At 55.5% G+C, this 20462-nt stretch overlaps 1 protein-coding gene across 6 annotated transcripts; it reads right to left on the bottom strand.

Annotated features, from left to right (window-relative positions):
* Positions 1-896: 896 nt before the first annotated feature.
* On the bottom strand, positions 897-19552 carry IGSF9 (immunoglobulin superfamily member 9). Of its 6 annotated transcripts, none has more exons than XM_016930193.4 (21): positions 19463-19552; positions 17273-17504; positions 16840-17028; positions 11559-11711; positions 10631-10785; positions 10276-10393; positions 8529-8670; positions 8277-8422; positions 8042-8184; positions 6363-6503; positions 5663-5779; positions 5304-5454; positions 4989-5112; positions 4543-4718; positions 4040-4290; positions 3742-3826; positions 3489-3665; positions 3202-3244; positions 2009-2869; positions 1612-1739; positions 897-1378 (listed from the first exon to the last, which is right to left on the bottom strand). In XM_016930193.4, exons 2-21 carry the CDS (start codon positions 17328-17330, stop codon positions 1197-1199), a joined length of 3540 nt encoding a protein of 1179 aa, XP_016785682.1. In that variant the 5' UTR covers positions 17331-17504; positions 19463-19552; the 3' UTR covers positions 897-1196. The 6 variants fall into 6 exon arrangements, with proteins under 6 accessions (XP_016785682.1, XP_016785696.1, XP_016785689.1 ...); XM_016930207.4 differs by having other exon boundaries at positions 8042-8136; XM_016930200.3 differs by lacking the exon at positions 19463-19552 and adding an exon at positions 19013-19154.
* Positions 19553-20462: the final 910 nt, after the last annotated feature.

Raw genomic sequence — 20462 nt, 5'->3', positions numbered from 1 at the left:
GAGGGTGGAGGACAGCACAGTTCAGGGGTGGAGAAACAGCCCCCCATCCTTTCAGGCTTCAGTTGAATAGAGTCCCCCGGGGTGGAGTTCTGCACACATGATAGAGTCCTCCCTTGAACCTGAGATTCCAGGATGTCAATATCCAGTCCTGTCCAACCTTTCTATTATTCTCTGTTCCCTCCCCGAGTCCTACACAGACCTATATTCCAGTCCCACTGATTGTCAAGCATTCTCACTCCTCTGTGCCTTTACAAAGGCTTTTCCTCTGCCTAGGATAGTTTCCCTTCCTGGACTGGCTCCCCACCTGCTCTACCCTTTACCTGCTGTGTGACTGTTGTGCATTCTATGCTTGAGTTCCCTGGTCTATAGAACAGAGCTAATAGTACTACCTAATTCATAGAATTGTAGAGAACTAAACAGTCCACCTATAGGGCTTAGAGCAGTGCCTGGCACATAGTGAATACTATTATTATTATTACCACCATCTATCTGTGAAGGTCCTGAGGACTCCCCCCCAATATGTGGCATTTGTCCCAGCACACGATATTAGCGTTCACTAAATGTGGCCTTGAATGCAACATCTTCCTTTGTGCTACGATAACCAACACATAGCTTTATCACGGAACTTATCACATCATACGGTAACTATTTCTTTACTTGTCTGCCTCACTGACTAGAAAGAACTCCTCAAGGGCAAAGGCATGCTTCAAGAGCTTTGTATTTTCTCAGTATCTACTTCAATGGCTGGCCTTTAGTAGCTGGCCTCAGTAAGCACTCAATAAATGTTTCTTGAATGAATGCTGAATGCACCTCCATTTATTCAAGAAGATTCTCCTCTTCTTTAAGGGTCCAGGGATTTTCCTGGCACTCTCTCAAAGACAGATAACACACAGAAACATCTTTCAAACTTTGTTTATTCACCTGTAAAAAACTTCACACACACACACACACACACGCACACATACAGAGAGAGAGAGAGAGAGGCAGACCTAAGGTCCCTGTTCCAATCCCCAGACTCACCTAGGGGGTCAGCACATACATTCCATACCAAGGTGACCCAAGCCCACTATCAGGGTCTGTGCCTGGGCACCAAAGGGGCAGGCAGGGGCAGTGCCCTCATTTGAAACTAGGTCTGTCTGGTTGGGGGCCTCCTTTGCAGGTCCATATGCCTTTTCACAGCCTCACATTAGGGATGTTCACAGCAGAGTGGCCTGTTCGGGGTGGGGGACTGGCTGTCGATAGGCTGGTAGCCGAGCCCTAGTAGCATCTCGGCGGCGGCGGAAGGCCAGGAATTCCTCCCGAAGGGCAGCACAGCGGGCCTCAGGGCCAGTAACATGGGCAGTGTTCAGGAGGCAGCCCTCCTCTGGAGTCTTCACACCTGCAAGAGGCGGGCAGGACAATGAGAAGAAGCCCTGAGGTTCACTGAGTGAAGAGCTCAGATGTGAAGCTCGCTAGGCCCTTCCAGTACAGATGGCCCAAGGGGGCAAGGCACAGTCTAGAGCAGAGGAGCGTGGGAGGCAGGGCCTGACTGGGAATAGATGGGTCCTAAGGTGGCGGGGGGATGTGGGACAGTATGGCCGAGATGCCTGCCTTTCCGGGGGGCTCACACACCTAGCTCTGGCTCAGCTTCAGGTCTGAGCCGGGAGCTGGCCAAGCCCAGGTGCAAAGTCTCCAGCAATTCCATGTCCCCAGGGAATTCTGAGTCCCACTCATAGTTCTCGTCCACAGATGTGTTCCTCCTGTTAAAAAAAAAAAGACAAACATATGGTATGGGTGGAGGAATAGAGGCTGTTCAGAAAAGTCTGAATTCAGCGACCGCAAACTCACGTTAGGTCATGGGTTTCCCCTGAAAAATCTCTGGACCTCAGCAAAAGCTTCTAAAAGGAGAAAAGTTTTCCCGTTCCCAGGGTGGGAGTGGAGCAGAGAAGGTGCAGGGTATTTGGGAGAGGGGTGAGAGGTCTGGGGTGGGACTGAGGCGGAGGCAGGGATGGGCAAGGACTGCTCTCACCTCTTGCTGACTGTCACCACATGCTCCCTTCGGGGCCATCTCTCAGGGCCACTGGCCCAGCTGCTGGTGTCTCCTGGAGCAGGGCTGAGGTAGCTGCCTCCTGCAGAGGGGGCTGTGGAGGGGGGCCGCAGGAACGAAGCGCTGCCTCGCCCGCTGCTCTGGCTGGTGAGGCTGCCTCGAGGGGCAGCAGGGAGAAGGCCTGGCAGCAGCCGCTCCCTCAGTGTCCAGTCAGCCAGGGCTGTGTAAGGGGGCTCTGCGGTGGCCCCAGCCCCTACCACAGCCCCAGGAAGTGATTCCCTGGGGGATACAGGAGGGGTGTCTGGAGAACGAAGGAAAGATGAGGTGGGACAGCGCCGGGTATCCATGTAATCTGGGGGTGCAGCAGGGCTGGGCTCCTCAAGAGGGGGCCAGTCCCCATCCACATTCATCTCTCGGAAGAAGGGCAGGCTCAGGTACTGGAGCAGGGGTCCGGGACCTGGCAAGGGACTGGGTGGGGCTGCTGGAGGGGGTGCCACAGGGCTGATGTCTTCAATGCAGAGGGGCTGGGGTGCCCCACTGGGGCTGCTGCTGCTACAGTCAAAGGACCGGGCCAGACGCTGGGCTGGAGTCCGAGGTTCTGCCTTCTCCCGGCCTGACCTTTCCTGGGGGGCCGCCACAGTGGGCCCCATCACAAAGCGCCCGTCTGGGCCCCGGCAAATGGGCTCCAGAGGTAAGGGTCCCCGGCTAGATGGAGGATCCGGGTGGGGGCTGGGAGTTCCGGCAGGATCCCCCCAGAGCAGACTCTGGCGCAGGCTGGGGACTGGGGATCCCTGGAGCTTCAGCTTCGCCACGCTGTCAGGACTGCCTGAGCCCAGAGCAGAGCTGGGGAAGGACAGGAGATCAGGGTCTGTGGTAGGGGCAGGTCCCCCTCCCAGGAGCCAGCGTCAGGCCTTGAGAGGTTTGGTGAACAACAGAGCAGAGCTAGGGAGAACAAGTGAGGAAAGGACCAACAAGGTGGAGGGGTGGAGGGAAGGCACAGGCCATACTGGAACGGCCTCCGGCTGGGGCCACTGCACACCCCTTCTTACCCTCTCCCACTTTTGTTCCTCCCCAACACCCAACATCCCCCTGGTAAAGATGCAAAAAAGGAAGCAGAAGATACTGGCGCGTACAATGGAAAGGCAGAAGAAAGCCAAGGAGGTGGAGGCACTTACGGTGCAGCTGACTTCCCGGTCGGAGAGAAGATAAGAGGTGGATCTGGAAGGGCACGAGAATAGTAGGTGACACAGGCAAAAATCAAGGCCCTCTAGGCGGAGACTCTCTCACCCAACACCAGGCGCCCAACCCCATCTGGCTGGGAAAAGCGTAGGCAGGACAAGATGCAGGACTAAGAGAATGCACCTGGATCACACAGGAGCGAGGGCTTTTCCCCCAGGTAGGAGGGGCTTAAGGAGGCTAGGCCCAAGTGCGCAGTAGCGGGGCTGAGGGTGGAGGGACTTACCTTGGCGGAGGCGCTTGCGGCGGCGGCGGGCAGCCCTGCGCCGGTTCATGAGGCAGGCGGCCAGGATGCTCACAAGAACGGCCACGCCCAGAAAGCAGACTCCGCCCACCACGCCGGCCAGCACGGGCTGGGGCAGGAGACCCGGGAGCTGCGTGCGCGAAGGGTAGACCTCCAGACCTAGGCAGGGGTCCACGAGGGAGGGTCAGTGGATTCGGAGCAGCCCTGGGGCTCCTCCCTCACGCCTGGTGCTCACCGGAAGTGGATACGTTGGCCGTGTTGCTGGGGTCGCTGACGAAGCTGCCCGCGAAGGCCACGAGGCGGAACTCGTAGAGAACATCCTGCGATGGGGATGGGGTACCAGGAGGGAGGTCAGGGCCCAGCACCGCCCAACCCAGCGGGGCGCGGAAAGACCGTGCACGTGGGGCGGAAGGGTGAGGTAGGACGCAGAGGTGAAGAGCTCAAATCAAGATGAGAAGATAGGGTTTGGGGAATGGAGAAGGACGCAGGAGAGCCCCTAGGAGGCCTCTCTCTGTATCGCCTTTCGCACGTACCTTGATGAGGCCTGGCACCAGCAGCTCTGTTTCTGTGCCTGCCACAGCCGGGTCCAGCACTTCCCAGCCCTGGGAGCCTTGCCGGCCTTCCAAGACGTAGCCATCCAGTCTCTTAGGGACCAGCTCTGGGGGATCCCAATGCAGGAGTACCCCCCGGGGTGTCCTCACTGCCACCAGACCCCGCGGAGGGGACAGGGGAGGCGGTATCTCTGTTGGGGGAAGCCTGGGTGCAGCTGGCGTGGTAGGAAGCCCTGCATGGGACAGAAAGGCAGGTCAGAGCAAGGATTCCCAGAGCCCCTCCCCTGGTCTTCCACGACTCCCAGTGCCCAACTCTTCTCCCAGAACCCCTGAAGACAAGCTCAAATCATCTTCCACACACCCCTCTGGACCCCAAGCTGGCCAGCACCTCTGCCCCTTCCCACCCAGGGCCTCCCATATCCCAGCTCTCCCAGCAGCCCTTCCCCATCCTTGTCTCTGCTGTTCTGGGACGAGAAGCTTCTCACCTTCAGGAGCAGACAAGACGATTTCGCTGAAGGGACCACTCCCCAGCTTGTTCTGAGCTAGCACGCTGAACTGGTACTGGGTGTGGGGCTGCAGCCCTGGCACTAGGAGGTGAGCAGCCCCCACAGGCACTGCCAAGGACACCCAGTCATGGTGCATTCGGTCAGGACGCTTGGCCCTGGGAGACATGAGGACATGGGGGGCACCTCGTGAGCTAGGAAGACCAGAAGATCTGGGGTCCAGAGATCTAACCACCTCCCCTCTGCTCAACCATCCAAGGTCTCAGGACCTTGGCCCTGAATGCCTCAGAGTCTGGAAACAGGGAAACAGAGCCAGGACTGGTGAGGGATAGAGGGACAGAAGAAAGGGCAGAAGGCCAGATAGGTTCAAGGAGGAGAGGAAAGGAGGCAAGATTGGCGCAGAGAAATGGCAGGAGCAGGTCACTCACAGTGGGGTGTACCAGACACTGAATCTCTGCAGATAACCACCATCAAAGCCAGGCTCCCAGGAGACATTGGCACCCTTGGGCAAAGCCACCACGGACACATTGGTGACAACATGAGGGCTAGTGCCTAGGCAGGGGGGAATGGAGGGATGGTGGTCAGGGCCTGAGGGAGTGTAGAGAGTAGCAGGGGCCCCAGGGCCACTGACCTTCACCCATCATCATCCCAGGGGTCCCACACCCATGATCCTCTTTCTGGGCCTCCAAAAACGATTCCCAAGTAGTTTCTCCCAGCCCCTGGCCCTCTCTCCAGCCACTAACCCAGCACGTAGACGTTCGTGGAGGTGGCCACTCGGGCCACAGCATTGCTGGCACTGCATTCCCAGTGCCCGTGGGCCTCCTTGGTCAATGGTCGCAGGATGAGGCTGCTGTTGCTGTCCACCTGGGCCTGGCCTTGCAGCCCCCGGCCCACCTACAGAACCACTGGTGAGCCCTGAGGACACACGCAGCCACCCCTCACCAAAGGCGCCCCTCATCTCTCCAGGCAGCTCCAGTTCCTCCCCACCCTGCCTCTGACAGCCTTCTCCTTCCCACACCCTCCCTCCCACAAAATGGCTGGGGCACAAGAGGCAGGGATGTAGTGGGTGTGGGTACAGGCAGAGCGGGCTCAGGAGCCTTACCTTGGTCCAAGAGACAACAGGAGGAGGGTCCCCTTGGGCGGAGCAGGGGATGAGCAGCTCCCGCCCTACTTCTTGGAAATATTCTTCCTTGGGCCGCTCTATAAAAGCTGGGGGAGCCTGCAAGCCAGGTCTGGCATTGGGAGGGGCCCTCTCTTACATCTAAGGCTGGCTACTCCCCCTCTCTGTGCTCCCTGTCATGCCATGTCTCACCTCACTCTCCCTCACTCCCCCTAGCTAAACACTCACCAAGCCTGTCTCCACCTCATTCTCTCTCCATCTCTCAATTCCTCTCTGGCTCTGTTTCTGTTCCCCAGTGGGTAGGGGCTGGAGGAAAATGGTGGTGTAGTAAGGGCTGGCAGGCTTAGGCAGGACTCTCAGAGATGTACAAACCTCTGCAGAACATTCTTTCTCCCAGAGCGCCAGAGAGGGAGGCAGCATGGTCAAGGTTAGTGAGAGTTGGGGCAAACAGGATATCTTACTTTTGGATGTGTGTGACTGATGTCCCACCTCCCAAGCACCACCTCTGCAGAAACCTCTGGGATGGCATCAGGCAGCTGCTGCCGTGGCCACCATGGGAAACAAACTTGGAAACCTCTCCCCATGTGTCTGCCCCACCCCACCCCCATCAGCCTGGCCTTAGCACCATCTCCAGCCATCTGACCCACTGTCACCACAGGCCCCCGCCCACCCCCGGCCTAACCTTGAGCAGCACGCGGGTCACAGGAGAGGGCCCGGCGGTACCAAGACTGTTGTAGGGGGTGCAGGAGTATTCTCCCAGGGCATCCTCGTTCCCCAGGGCGATGATCAGTGAGCCTTCTGTGCCCTGGGACCAGCCAGGGAACTGGAAGGAAGAGAAGATGACAGCTAGAGAGAGGAGCTCAGCAGAGACAAGCCCGGGATGGCAGTACAAGAGAGGGGGCAGGATGAGAAACCCACAGCTGTGCAGAGGACTCCAGCAGCTCCATGTCTAGGCCTGACCCCTCTCTGATTTCCAGTGCTTCCTTTCCTTCCTGCAGAGGGACCCCTCCCAATAGTGTGAGGCTGTGACTGCACAACTCCAGGGGGTGCCACTCACAGAAAATACACTGTGAATGGCCACCCCTGTAGTTGGGCCGCATGGGGCTTCCTGCCTGCTGGGACTTCACCTGGCTCTCTTCCCAGCACTCCACAACTAAGTTCAGAGTCTTCCACCCAAAACCAGCTCCTATTTCTCTATTAAAGGGCCCGCCATCCTTCTTGCTGAAGTCTGCCTCCTCACGTTCCCTCACTCCCCCTAGTGAAATACTCACTAAGCCAGTCATCCTGGGAAGTCCCTTTTGTCAGAGCATGAGCCCATTCATCTTCATGTCCTCTGTAAATCAGACTCCACACCTCTCACCTGGGCCATTTCAGCAGCTTCAGAACCCCTCTTCCTATGTCCAGTATCTCCTGCTACATTCCACTGGACAAGCTCAACCCCTGATCACAGCTCTGATGCTATCACACCAATGCTCAACAAATTCCAGTGGCTCCAACTGCCTGTAGACTTTTTTCTTAAATATTCAACAAAGATATACTGAGTACTATTGTTGTAGAAGCCCCAGGTACACTATGATGAAAAGATGCAATACTAGGCCTCAAAAACTTTATAGTCTCTGCAGACAAAAGATCCCAATTGCCTTGGAATGAGGCAATAGTAACTTGGCATCCAGTTCTTCCTTTTGATGCTAACCTGTCTTTCCAGCTTTCTCTGCACCATTCATGTCCCTGCAGGCACTCCAGCTCCCACCCAATTGGACGATCCATGATTCCATAAACGTACTATACTACTTCCTGCCTCTTGACCCTGGTTTCTGCAAGGGAATGACTGTGTCCTCTTTGAGGCCCATCACCAAAGTCCCAGAATCTGTTGCTGGTCTATCCTCAACCACCCTAAGAGGAAGGCACGAGCTCCATCCCTGGCCTTCCAGACAGTGTTGCTGTCCTCTGCCCAGATGGTGCCCACTTTAAGGATGGATGCCTCCTTGCCCCTGCCCTCAACCCACTACCCCACACAGCACCTGGTAAGAAGTGTGTGTTCCCCCGGGACACACAATTTCCCAGTCATCACACGAAAGAAACTTCAGTTCTGCTTCTTGTCTCTTTGCCATCATTTTCCCCAGAGATCATCTCTCTTCTTTCCCCAAAGAAGACACAAAACCACCACTTTAAACCATGGAAATTTTTCCTCAGGGGTTTTAAGTAGTTTCCTATGCAACATGTCTTATAACACAAATTAAATTCACAAAAGATGTGTGTCCCCAGTCACTGAACTGAATTAAACTGAGCTAACTCCACCCTGCTGTCCTGAGCAGAATAACACCAAGCTAAGACCCTCCTTCCCCTGCCCCAAGCCTGTACCTTGTCCAGCTGCAGGGCCTTTCCATCCTTGGTCCAGCTGACAAAGAGCAGTGGGGGGTTGGCACGAACCGGGCAGCGGATCACCCCCGGCATGCCTATGGGCAGGGGTGTCTCAGGAGGCATAGCTGTCACCTGGGCTGGGTCTGGGGGAAAGTAGTGGCAAGTTGGGGGAGAGGGGCTTGGCCTGGCCCAGGGGAAGGGAGCAGGCTGAGGGAGAAGCTGGGGTCAGGCTTACAGAGCACAGTGAGGTAGGCAGAGGCTGAGGGTGGATGCAGGAGGCCATTGCTGGGCACACAGGTGTAGCAGCCGGCATCATCAGGTTGGGTGGCCAGCAGCCGCAGGCTCCCGTCCACCAGGATCCGCACCCGGGGCTGCAGGCGGCTGCAATGTGGCATGTGTGAGGAGGGGTCCAGGCCTTGCCCAGCCAAGCGGCTCTTCAGAGACTGTGAATTCCCCACCTCCACCCTCCTAATGAGGGTGACCCCACCTAATGTGGAAGACATTGATGTTGTCCTGGAACCAGCTGTAGGTGAGGTTAGTGGGGTATGCCTCAGCGTGGCAGGCCAAGGAAACATCCTGGGAGGCATTGACTGTGCTGTTCTTGGGGGGCACCACGATGACTGGGGGTCCTGTGGGATGCACAAGGGGAGGAAGGTGGCCTCAGCCCACAGTCTTCCCAGAACCCTGAGGTCACCTCTACAACTCTTCCCAGCTCTGCCCTCTGGAATCCTAGGGCTCGTTGTTACAGGGCTTTGGGGAATGGAAACAGAAGCTTCCCCCTGTATGTAACAAGAATTCATCCTCTCCCTGAGACCCATTCTTCTTTCCAAATTCTCTCTGTTCCATCAAGAGCAACTCCATTCATGCAGTTCCACTGCCTAGGAAGGGTGTGTGTGTTTGGGGGAGTCAGTTTAACTCTGCTCATTTACCATTTGTATCCCTGCTTGTCACCTCTTGAATTACTTCTCTGTCTCTGGCCCTAACCCAGGTGCCCAATACCTCACCTCAAGATGCTGCAGCAGCCCCTGACTCCAGGCTCCCCTGCAGCTGCCACTCTAATGGCCATTCATACAGAAACAGCCCCTTGAGCCATAGAACACTTCTGCTCAGGAACCTGCAACAGCACCTGGCTCCTACTACACTAAGCTCAAACCCAGCCCTGTGGACCCCTGCGATCCAAACCCTCCCTACGTGGCCAGCCATCTTTCCATATGTCAGCCCTCATGAACTCTTTCAGGTCAGTATGGGCAGCTGGCTGTCCCCCATCTCCATGCCTTTGCTCCCTGCACCCCCGGTCTGGAATGCCCCTCCCAAGGGCCTGGCCACGCCACATACCTCCTGCAAAAGCACCTCTGGCTACTACAGTTCCACTACTTCCCCTCTCTGGGCCGGTACCACATGAGCAGTCAGTAAGAAGAGGTCATGATGCGAGCTGACACAACAGAGCACTGACTGCATGCGGGACACTGAGTGCTGAGCACTGACTGCACGCGGGACACTGAGTGCTAAGCACTTTACCTGCATGACCTCATTTAATCCTCACCAAAAGCTTTGTGGTGGGAATTGTCTCCATTTTCTAGATGAAGAAGTGAAGGCTCAGAGGCAGAGAGATTGTGAGGTGATTGCCCAAGGACAGCAGGAGAGGCAACATTCATATTAGGCTTCCTGATGCCACAGACGACACATTTAACCATTACCCGGCAGTGCCTTTCTTACAGTACCACGGACAGCAACACTTCCCTGTTTCCCCAATTAGTCTCCCTTCCCCACAAAGATAATAGGCTCTGTGAAGGCACAGTCCAGGCCTTCTGCTTCTCAGTTTCCCTTCTAAAGGAAGGATCTTGGCCAGGAATTACCATGTGCCAGTGACTGGGCTCAGCTGCACCTAAGTAAATTCTTGTAACACACCTGAGAGGTAGAGATGAGTCTCTTTATAAAGATAAAGAAACTGGGACTCAAGGAGTTAGCTGGCTCACAGCCTAACACAAGCACCCATGTCCTTTCCACTATAACACACTACCGGGCACTAAGATCGCTTTGTCTGCTTACTGAGCCTTTTAAAATTAAGGTGCTGGTTTCAGAGCAACAGCCTGCATTGGGAGCCCCGTTAGCTTCCACGGGCCCTGCCCTCAGGCACAAATCTCCCTCCTATCTTGCTGTGAACCAATTCAGCCACAGGTCACAGCCCCCTTGCATAGGTAACCCTGGACCCCAGCCCTCCCGCCAGAGAGCACCTAGCACTAGCAGCTGGGTGGCGTGGGTGGCGCTGCCCTCAGTGCTGGAGGCTTGGCAGGTGTAGACCCCAGAGCTGCCTCGCTCTACCCGGCGGATCCGCAGCGTCCCGTTCTGCACCTAGGGAAGGAGTGGGTGAGGAAGAGTCCTTTCCCCTGCCAGCCTCAGATCCTGCACTTCCAAGTTTGGCCAGCAGAGGGAAACAGCACCCCAGGCTCGGGGCAAACAATGCCAAGCCCTTCTTCTGGCCCATCCTCCAGCCTGGCCTTTGCCTCCTCTGTCCTCTGGCCTCACTGCCAGGCCCCCACCTTCCCTTCACACTCTATATGGCTCACTCTGTCCACCCCCAGGACTCACTTGCACCTGGCCCTGGCCCTGGCCAAGGTCCTTTCCTCGGAGCTTCCACGTCACACGAGGCAGGGGGCTGCCGCGGGCCACACAACGCAGGGTCACAGGCTCCAGTTCCTGCACTTCCAACACAGCAGGAGGTGTCTCCTGGAATTGAGGGGGCGCTGCAAGGGAGACAGGCATCAGGGGCCCCAGTGGGGCTGTCAGCCCAAAAAGCAGTGTCCAAGGGCCAGGGAGACCACTCAGGGCTCCAGCCTGCTGCCCACCCACCAGCCCTGCCTCATAGGAATCCTCAGCCCAGGGCCACCCTGTCTGCTGCACCCAGGCCAAATGAGGATTCTGTCAACCCACCCCCACACACTGGCCTGGGGCTGAACCCAGGTTGGATGTCCAGAGCCTGGGGGAGAGCCAAGTCCTCTCAGGAGGAGCACTGTTCTGGGAGTGAGGAGGCCTGGGTCCTAGACTCTGCTCTGCCACTAATCAGTGGCATGACTCAGCCTCACCTATGCAATGGGAATGATTATGACCTCCTTCCTACTTAGGAGTGAGAGAGAAATAATAAGGGCTTGGGTGAAAAGGTATTTTGAAAACACAAAGTGCTATATATATGTGAGCTGTGTTTCACTCAGGGCCCAAGAGCCCCCTCTCTCCCACCCACTTCCCTGGCCAGGGAAGCAGGAGGGAAGAGAAAGAGGGAGTTCCTGATACCGAACCTAGAAGGCTGATTGAATTTATATTTGAAGAACTGAAAAGGGCAGGAGTGTGGGGGAGGGGTGAGATGCAACTACTAAGTGAGCAAACAAGGGCTCTCAGGAAGGGTGGGGCATCGGAGCTGTTTGTGGGATGGAAATAGAACTCCCTCTTCCCCTTTCTCCCACCAGCCAGAGATCCCCATCCTCCTCCTCCCTTCTCCACCACCTGCCACCCAGCTTCATACAATTGACTGTCAGATGCACCCAGGAGCCGTTAGCAAAATCATCTTCAGGGATGTGCTGGTCCAGGAAGAACACGCGGCACTCGTACCAGCCCTGGTCTTCCACCCGGAGACCCTCAATCTGGAGAGAGGCCCCCTTCTGCAGCCGGACTCGTCCTGGAGGAGGAGCCCTGAATCAAGGGTGCTGAAGGAACCCCATGGAAGCCCCAATCCCCTGGTCACACTGGTAATTCTTAGAGGTAAGAACAGGCTCAGTCTCTCCCAGTTACTCTGAGTGTGGGGTCCAGAGAGACGCAGATGAGGTTGGGGTCATTCAGGACAGGTCCCTCCATTCGGCCCCTCTGACCGCTCTTGCCATTCGACAGCTGGGACCCTGTCTAGACAAAGAGAAACCTAGGGGGACAGCAGATGGACAAAACCTTCCCCTGAACTGCACTCGGTGTCTAGGACTGCTGGGGAAGGAACTGAAGAGCCAGCATGTAGTCTCCTCTGGACTCTTACAGGATCTGTCCACCTCTGGGCTCTTTATTTAGGGGAAGGTGTGAGCTCCTGGGAGTACTCCTGATAGAGGATTGTTTCCCTGAAAACCTCAGCAGTGTTTGAGGCCCTAGCAGGGGGAACCCAGACCCTGCCTGCCAAAGCCCCTAATCCCTCAGGGCTATTATCAGCAGCCTAAGCGCCTTAGGGTGGCCAGAGTCCAGCCCAGCAAGCAGCAAAGTCAGCAGCCTCCTCGCCCTATCCTCTCCATGCCCCGGGGGCACTCCAGTCCCAGCTGGCTGATCACATACAGTTCCACAAAGCCACACAACCACAGCACAACCAGACACCTCAATCCCACTCTTAGTCAGCATCCACACCACACTGCCAGGTTCAGACCGAGGGTGCCTACCCAAGCCCTCAGCACCCTCCCTGGACGCAACTGTGCACCCCAGACAGCTTCATGGGTGGCTGGCAGTGTAGCCTTGTGATACAAGCACACGCTTGGGAGCCAGATAGACCTAGGCATGAGTCCAGCTTGACTGTGTACTCTTTTGGGCAAGTTACTTAACCTCTCTCAATTTCAGTTTCCTCATCTGTAAAAAGAAGAGAAAGAAACAAAATTGGGGTGGGGTGGAGGAGAGAAATAATGTAGGGAAGGCATGTAGCATGGTGCCTGGCATCAGTGGATGCTCAAATAAAAGTTGTTGAACAAATAAATGAGCTCTAGATTTGAAATCAGAAAGCTGCACTCAAGTCCTGACCCTGTCCCTAAACTGATCACACGTCATCTTCCTTTTCTCTCCCTGCATCAGTGTACAGCACCACCACACACCAAGTCACCTTATCAGGAACCTGGCATCTCCTAGATTCCTCAATTACCTCCCATATCTACTTGCTCATTAGGTTTTTCAAATCCTACCTCCTAAACATTTCCCCTTCTCTGCTGTCCTCACCTTTACACCTGTGGCATGTCTCACCTGGGTTTCTCCAACAGCCTACTTACCAGTCTCCCTGCCTCCAGCCTCCTCCCCTCTACATCACATTGCTCATCCCCACCTTGACCTCTGCTACGAACAAATGGAGCTTTCTTTTTTTTTAGAGACAGGGTCTCACTCTGTTGCCCAGGCTGGAGTACAGTGGTTTGATTGTAGCTCACTGCAGCCTCGAACTCCTGGGCTCAATCGATCCTCCTGCCTCAGCCTCTCAAGTAGCTAGTAGTACAAGCACGTGTCACCATGCCTGGCTAATTGTTTAATTTTTGAAGAGAGGGGTCTTGCTATGTTGCCCAGGCTGGTTTCAAACTCGTGGCCTCAAGGGATCCTCCTGCCTCAGCCTCCCAAAGCGCTGGGATTAAGCTGTGAGTCACTGTGCCTGGCTGCATTTTCTTAATCTTATGTTGTTTGCAAATGCAGCTCCAAGTCCCTTTGCATAGTGTCCACCCCAGCTCTTCCTAATACTAGAAATTCTGAATCTGTGAATGTGCTCAGCCCCTCCAGTTTGCTTCCATTCTACCTCTAGAGTGATCTATTTCAGAAATAAGAAAATCTATTTCAGAAAGAAGAGAAGGATCAAGTTGAGGCAGGCTTTGTGATCTTAGGCAAGAGTCTTTTTCTACTTAGAATGAGTTCCAGGGTGTGGATTCTCTAGGATGGGTGGACCTGCTTAAAGGGCTAGGTGTTGAAATCCCCACCCGGGAGATAAGACTAGGCCTAGCGGGTAAATATTTAACATAATCATACCCTTCCACCCACTGTCAGGATTCCTCAAGAAAGCTAATCTGCCTAGCCGCTGAGCCCTGCAGACCCCAGACTGCAACCTCTTCTGTGTCCCACGATACTTTTCATTATAGCTCTACAAAGAAGGAAGAAGAGGGAAGGAAGATTGAGTGTGGAATACAGGCCATCTAATATTAGGCGTTGTCACCATATTTAATCCTCCCAGGAATTCCACTGTAGCTGAAGGAATTAATGTTAAGTTTCTTTCCAAAATCACATGGCTAGTAAGTGACAAAGCCAGGCTTCTTTCTCCAGACACGGCGTGCTTTCCATGGACACGGGTGTTAGGACCTAGTGCTGTTCAGGGCACTGGGGGTAATCTATGTATTCTCACTTGGGAGATGCTGGTAGCCAATGGGTAACAGTCCAAATGTTACTCAGAATATCCAAAGAAGCATACTGCATGTCCTAGCTTTTCTGTGACAGTTGGACTGCTAGACCTGTAGTGTTACGGAACAGGAAGATCGCCAGCAGGGCAGCCCTGAGTCCTCCTGAGTCCTGGGCCCACCTCCTGGAGGCCTCCCTCCACCTGCAGGGCTAAAGCCTGTTGACTTCAGATCTTCCCATATGCAGCGGCGTGTGAAGAAAACAGGAGACACAGTCTCTGCTCTCTTAAGCTCTCGGAAGGCAGGGAACCCACAGTCACCTAAATGGGCAAGTTCACATCCACACATCCACAAAGAAGTTCAAAAAATGGTGCTAACTGTGCCCAGACATTGCACTATGAAGCAAGAGGAGTAAGGAAGGCTTCTGGGAAGCTGTGACTGGGCAGAGGATTAAGAATAAAAGGTGGTGAGGGGAGGTGACTAGAGCAAGCAGGGGAGTTCTAAGTGGAGAACGAGGTCACTGATTTTTATCAAACAACTCAGGGCAGAGAAAAAAATGCACATCCCTTCTGCTGTGTGGGGCATCTTGAAAATCCCAAGAAATACAGCACAAAAGCCCATCCTGCCATTTTAATGAGTTGGTCTAAGACCCACCTTAGGAAAGCTGGTGTCCACTAAGCCTAACCTTCCTTCCCTCCGGAGGCCTGGTCATGGGTTCACACCACACAGGCACTGTGCGGGCACAGGCTGGGGCGCTTTACACACAGCAGCTAACTGAATCCTACTCTTTAGTCCTAGCTTGTTTTATATTGCTTTCACTCCATGGCATCGTTGATAAATCCAGTCTCCTCTACTAGATGCTTCTAGAGTCCTCAAAGATGGGAAGCCTTCCCTTCTGTGTGGTCCCTAATCCAACAGTCTCTCTCAGGGTTCCACACACATTCTAGGCCACCAGCCCCACAACAGTCCCCAACCCATCTCCCCTTCACTGCCCAGAGGGTTTATGACAGAAGAGCATTGTCCTTAGCAACCTCTACCTCCTGTTGCTTAGCAACTGCAGTTCCGAGTCCCCTACACAAAGGCTGAGAGGCCCCTTCCACACTGTGAGGCAGTAAAAGGGTTAATGGGCTCAGGGGCCTCCCTCAGGTCCCAACTCCCTCAGCCAGCTCTGGCCTGACCAAGAGCTCCAGACGGAGGTAGGGGTGTGAACAAAGGATAGGAGTAGACAGTAAGTCCCAGAGGCTACTGCTCACAGCCCCTGTAGCTCAAGCAACAGCACAGACAGAAGACCCACAGGTAGATAAAGTTGCTAACCATCCAGTGGCTTCAGGCCTGAGGGACCTCAAGGCAGGACACAAGCTGGAGAGAAGGAAGAGCTTCAAGTCTCCCTGGTGGAGTCCCAGGAAAAGCCCCTCCCTCTTCCACCTCCCCTTGCCTTGCCCTCAGTCAGGCAACATTATGAATCTGTCCAGCCTCAGCCCGGCAGCCCGAGACCCCTCCCAGGCCTGGGCAGGCGGAGGCAGGGAGGGAGGGCTGGTGGGCACAGCCGTTTTTTTCTCCACTGGTGCTAATTGGGGCCCGCTTTCATCCATTCCCACAGGGCTTGTGTAGACACATACACTCCCACCAGGCTGTTTGCCAATAACTGCCCCCAGTTTGAAAAGAAACTTCCCTTCTGCATCACCTGCCTGCACCTCCTCCCCTCTCTGCTCAGCCCGCCCTGTGGCAAGGCTCAGCCAATCCCGGGGTTTCCCTCAGGATTCAAACTAAAGAGGGAAAAGGTGTGGGTCTCCCCATCAACATCCTCCCAGGTGGCCTTTCCTGGGTCTCCCCTCTGAAGAGGAGGCAACAAGACTCTCTCTCGCCCCATAGCCCAGACCTGTCCTTAGGGCCTCCTGCACACTGCCCTCTGAGACCTGGCACTAAACCGCTTAGATTAAGGCTCATCCGGGATTAGGAGGAAGCAGAGCCATTGTAGCCATTCTAGGGAGCCAGCTGGGGTGCAGCAGAAGGCGCCCAGGGAGGCTACACACGATTTTAAGTCCCAACAGGTGCCACCTAAAGCAGCAACCCAGGCCAGCCCCACCCAGTCACTGACCTTTGGGGATCCTGGGCCCTCCCCAGCCACCCTCTCTGTACACCTGTGCTTCTCTACTCAGAAGCAGGCTGAGTGTCCCTGGAAAAGCAGAGAGGTCACAGCCGCACCTACCCTGCTGCCCCATCAGCCCACTCCCTAGAAGATTTGAACCCCTGAACTAGCATTTAAGACGATGAGGAAGGGGGAGAGGGCAGAGGAGTGAGCAGATAGTAGAGCCAGGACCAAGGTAGGGCCAAGAGGGGAGACTACAGATCAGGATGAAGTCTGGGAGGTTTCATGATGAGATGTAGAAAAAGCAGTTACAGAATTAGAATGGATATTTGGAATAGGGCTGCAGGATCTCCTTTGGAACAGACCACGTGGAGTCCTAAATAGCACAGCTATAAGAGTGTGAGTGTGTGTGTGTGTGTGTAAATGAATGAATCTTTCAATGAATTAACACTGCTTGGGAGCACAGCCATGCTTATTAAGCAGAGTTAAGGCAGCAGAGCTGGAGATGAGATCAGGGCAGGGACAAAGCCGTTCATAGGAGGCCTTGTGCGACTCTACCCAGCCCACCTTTCTTGTTGATACCTCCCTACCTCCCACCTGAGGAGAACTCTTACCCACGTAATCAGGGTCAATTCGGGGAGAGTAGAGGCCAAACTGGATGAAGATGGGAAGCAGGAATCCAAAGCGCAGCCACTCGATGACATGCAGGGGGGGCCGGCCGGCGGGGGGCAGCAGGTCACAGCCCAGCACCACACTCTCCCCAGCCCGGCCCACCACCGATACCACCTCAGGCTTCCCTCGACCTGCATGATGGGTGGCATGAGGGCACAACGGGGGGCCAGGGTCAGTGCTGGGAGGGGAAGTGCCATCAGTATCTTTGTAGGCACCTTAGGACTTTGGGTGACTGGAAAACCCCCAGTTCAGCTTCTCCAGAACCAGCCCTATTCCTCCCCTGCCCTCACATGCTCAAAGAGGAACCCTTGAGGAACACCCCCATACCCACCCCAAGGCTAACAGGGCATTCTTGAGCCCAAGAGCCAAGCTTACCGTCAGCCCCCTGGCTGATGACCAGGCTGAGGACGGCCAGGCCGAGGCACCACACCATAGCCCAGCTGGCCTGCTCACCCAGCCCCTCCTATCCACAGGAGCCCAGATGAAGGGGCCAAGGGATGTTCTTCTGATCAGCTCAGGGAACAGGTTTCAGCTCTCACTCTTCTGTACAGTGAGGGCTTGGCTCATGTAACACCCGAGGAAGCTGCTCTCTGGAGAACCACCAGATCTAAATGCAAAGTACAAGGCAACATGCAGAGTTGGCCAATACTGGAGCCCAGAAGAAACCCCACCATTAGAGAAAGGCACTGGGAAGAGAAAGGAGGGAGGAGTGTAGTTAAGTGAGGGGTAGGGGGAAGGGGGGGATCTTGAAGCCCTGGGGAGTAAGAGCAGGGGTAGGAGTACTGGGAGAATGGTGAGTGCTGAATGCAGATACTAGAAAGGTGAGGAAATGGGGGAGGCTGGGAGAGTTGGGAAGGTCTTAGGAAATGTGGAAGGATTCTGGGGACGCCTGCATTCTGAGGGTCTTGAAAAACTAAGCCAGAAGAGAACTGGGGTTCCTTATATGCTTGGAAAAATATTTTTGAAGGAAGTATGGTAGATCAAGACTCTCATGGCCTAGCCTGCTCTCGCTTCTTTCCTTATTCTTGATGCTCACAAGGTATAGCAGCAAGATGGAACCAGTGCTGTCGCCTTCACCCCTCTGTGACAAATAAGGGCCCTGAGGATATCTGCTCAGGGGCAGAGAGCCAGTCAAGGGCAAATCCAGGGCCCTTAAGCCTCAGAAAGTGGTCCCCAGGACACCCCGATACAATCCCTTGTCCCATTTCCCCAGCCTGTATGAAAAACTCTGGAAGCTGAGGACCCGAGGCCTTTCTCCATTCAGTCTCCCTACACTGCTTTGGCAGTGAGTGAGTCAGGCACTTGGGAGAGAAGGAGCTGCCTCCCCCACCTGCCAGTATGGGGGATCCAGGCAGCATCCTCCAGGTCTGGACAGGTCCCGGGGCTGGCAGCTGGCGCCACTTCCTCACGATACTGCCAAGCAGCCCTCCCCCTGCCAGGCACCACCACCCAAGGACCTCACCCAAATCCCTCCCACTCACTCCCCTCCAATATCTTCGGGGTGCCAGGGTTTGTCAAGCTCTTTCTTCCCCAACCCCAGAGGCATGGTCCAAAAATAGCCTGTGAGTCCCTGAAGTGTACAAAATTAACCCTGGGGCATGGAGGGTAGGAGCTTCTGACAGCCCCACAGATCCTAGGGCAGTCTCAGAGAGCCAGAGGGTCCATGCCAGGGCCTGGCACTGCCAAGTGGACTCTGCTCTGAGTCCTCCAACCCACTCTTGGCCGCAAAGTTCAGGACAGACTATAAAACATCCTCCACAGAGTCTGATCCTTGCCTCTACTTAATGATCCTGTATGTCTAACTTCTGGCAATTCACTAGCAACCAAGCCCCCTGCTTCCCACTGCCTCCAGGCAGCTCTCCCACACTTCCCTGAAAAACCTTTTTCCAAGTATATAGGAACCCCCTAGTTCTCTCCTGGTTGTTTTCCGAGACTCTGAGTAACTAGGCATCCCTAGAATTCCTTCCAGTCTCCTAATATCTTTCCAACTCCCCCGGCCTCCACTATTTCCTCACCCTTCTAGTCTCCCCACACACCACTCCCTCATCCTCCCATTACTCCCTTCCCAGTTATCGCTACTACGCACAGTCCCCCCACAATTCCAGCTTCTCGCACCTGATCTCCAATTGCAGCAGGTCTCCTGCACTATAAAGAACTCCCTTCTGGTCTCCCCACCCCCCAACCACTTCTCCCCATCCTCTCCTCCCGAGAATTCCCCTCCCTGGGATTCTCCTGCATCAGCCCACAATACAATTCTGATACCCCACCCCCAACAATTCCTTTCTCCCTCGCATTCTCTGGTCCCCTGGAACTCCTCCTTTCTCTTAGAACCCACCAAGAACTCCCCCACATTGCCTCCAGAACTCCTGCAGTTCTCCGGGAACTCCCACCCACCCGCCAAGAATTCCACTTAACTCCCCAGAACTCCCCTAGTTCTACTCCCCCAACGAATTCCACTTCTCTCTAGAACTCCCCGCTTTCTCCTGTCCCCTATAACTCCGCACTACTCTCCATGCCCCCGCCAGCACCCCCACTTCTATACCTCCAGTACGCCCCCTCCCTCACCTGCTCCGCACCGCTCGGCTCCACTCTCGCCGCTACACAATAGGGGGCGGACCCGCCTCCCCGCCTCGGATGCCCCGAGCGCCTCCCGTCGCCCTGGAGACCGCCAATCCCCCTCCCGCGGCGGCCAATTGGAGCCGCCAGAGGCACGGCGAGGCGGGCGGGACCCCTGAGCGGCCTGGGAGTTGTAGTTTCAGGAGGGAAGAGCTCGGCTGCACGTGGGCTCAGGTCGCCCCCTCGTGGACCTCTGCACAGCCAAGCGTGGAAAGGCCGGTGGGCCGCTTCCCGCCGCCAGCAAGAGGGGCAGCAGGGTCCGGCTCGCGCTCCAGGGCTGCGGGAGCTGGCCCCTTGCCAGGCTACTGGTTTGCCGTCCTTCTTTCGGAACCTACGGGCGACCCTCTCCGCTCCCCGAACGGGCGCGCCACAGAGGCGGGAGCGAGGGTTGAAATCTGAGCCTGGGGGTAGGAGAACCAGGCGGGGAGCATGACTCCCCGCCCTCCTCCCAGGGGATCCACCCAGGTCCCGGGCTCATCCGATCTCCTCCCCCATCCCCATTTCTACCTCCACCCATTGCTTCTCTAGCAGGACTGGAAATACCTGTCTGCATTGGCGAGCTCCCAAATCTTGCCCAGGCGCCTCCCACCGTGTGCAGCTGAGGAAGGCTGTGCTCTGAGCGTGGGGTTGCCAAGTCAGCTCCCAAGGCAGCTCTGGCACCAACGACCCAGAGAAACAGGCCCAGAGGGGAGAAACGACAGATATCCTGACACGGGAGATTGAAAGGGAGGAATGAAATACAAGATCACTTACTGGACCCATGCAGGGTGCCAGACCCTGGACTAGATGCTTTATAACTCTTGTGTAACCTTCACAGAAACCCTGCGAAGTAAGTAGAGCTCCCTTTGACTAATGAGAAAACTGAGGCTCAGGGAGATGAGGTAACTTGGCCCAAGCTTTCCCAACTAGGTTATGGCAGAGCTGGATTGAGACCCAACCCAAACTTCAT

The sequence above is a fragment of the Pan troglodytes genome, chromosome 1 (genome assembly GCF_028858775.2).
Source record: "Pan troglodytes isolate AG18354 chromosome 1, NHGRI_mPanTro3-v2.0_pri, whole genome shotgun sequence".
NCBI classification, from domain to species: domain Eukaryota; kingdom Metazoa; phylum Chordata; class Mammalia; order Primates; family Hominidae; genus Pan; species Pan troglodytes.
This window is presented reverse-complemented; position numbering and strand designations above follow the sequence as displayed.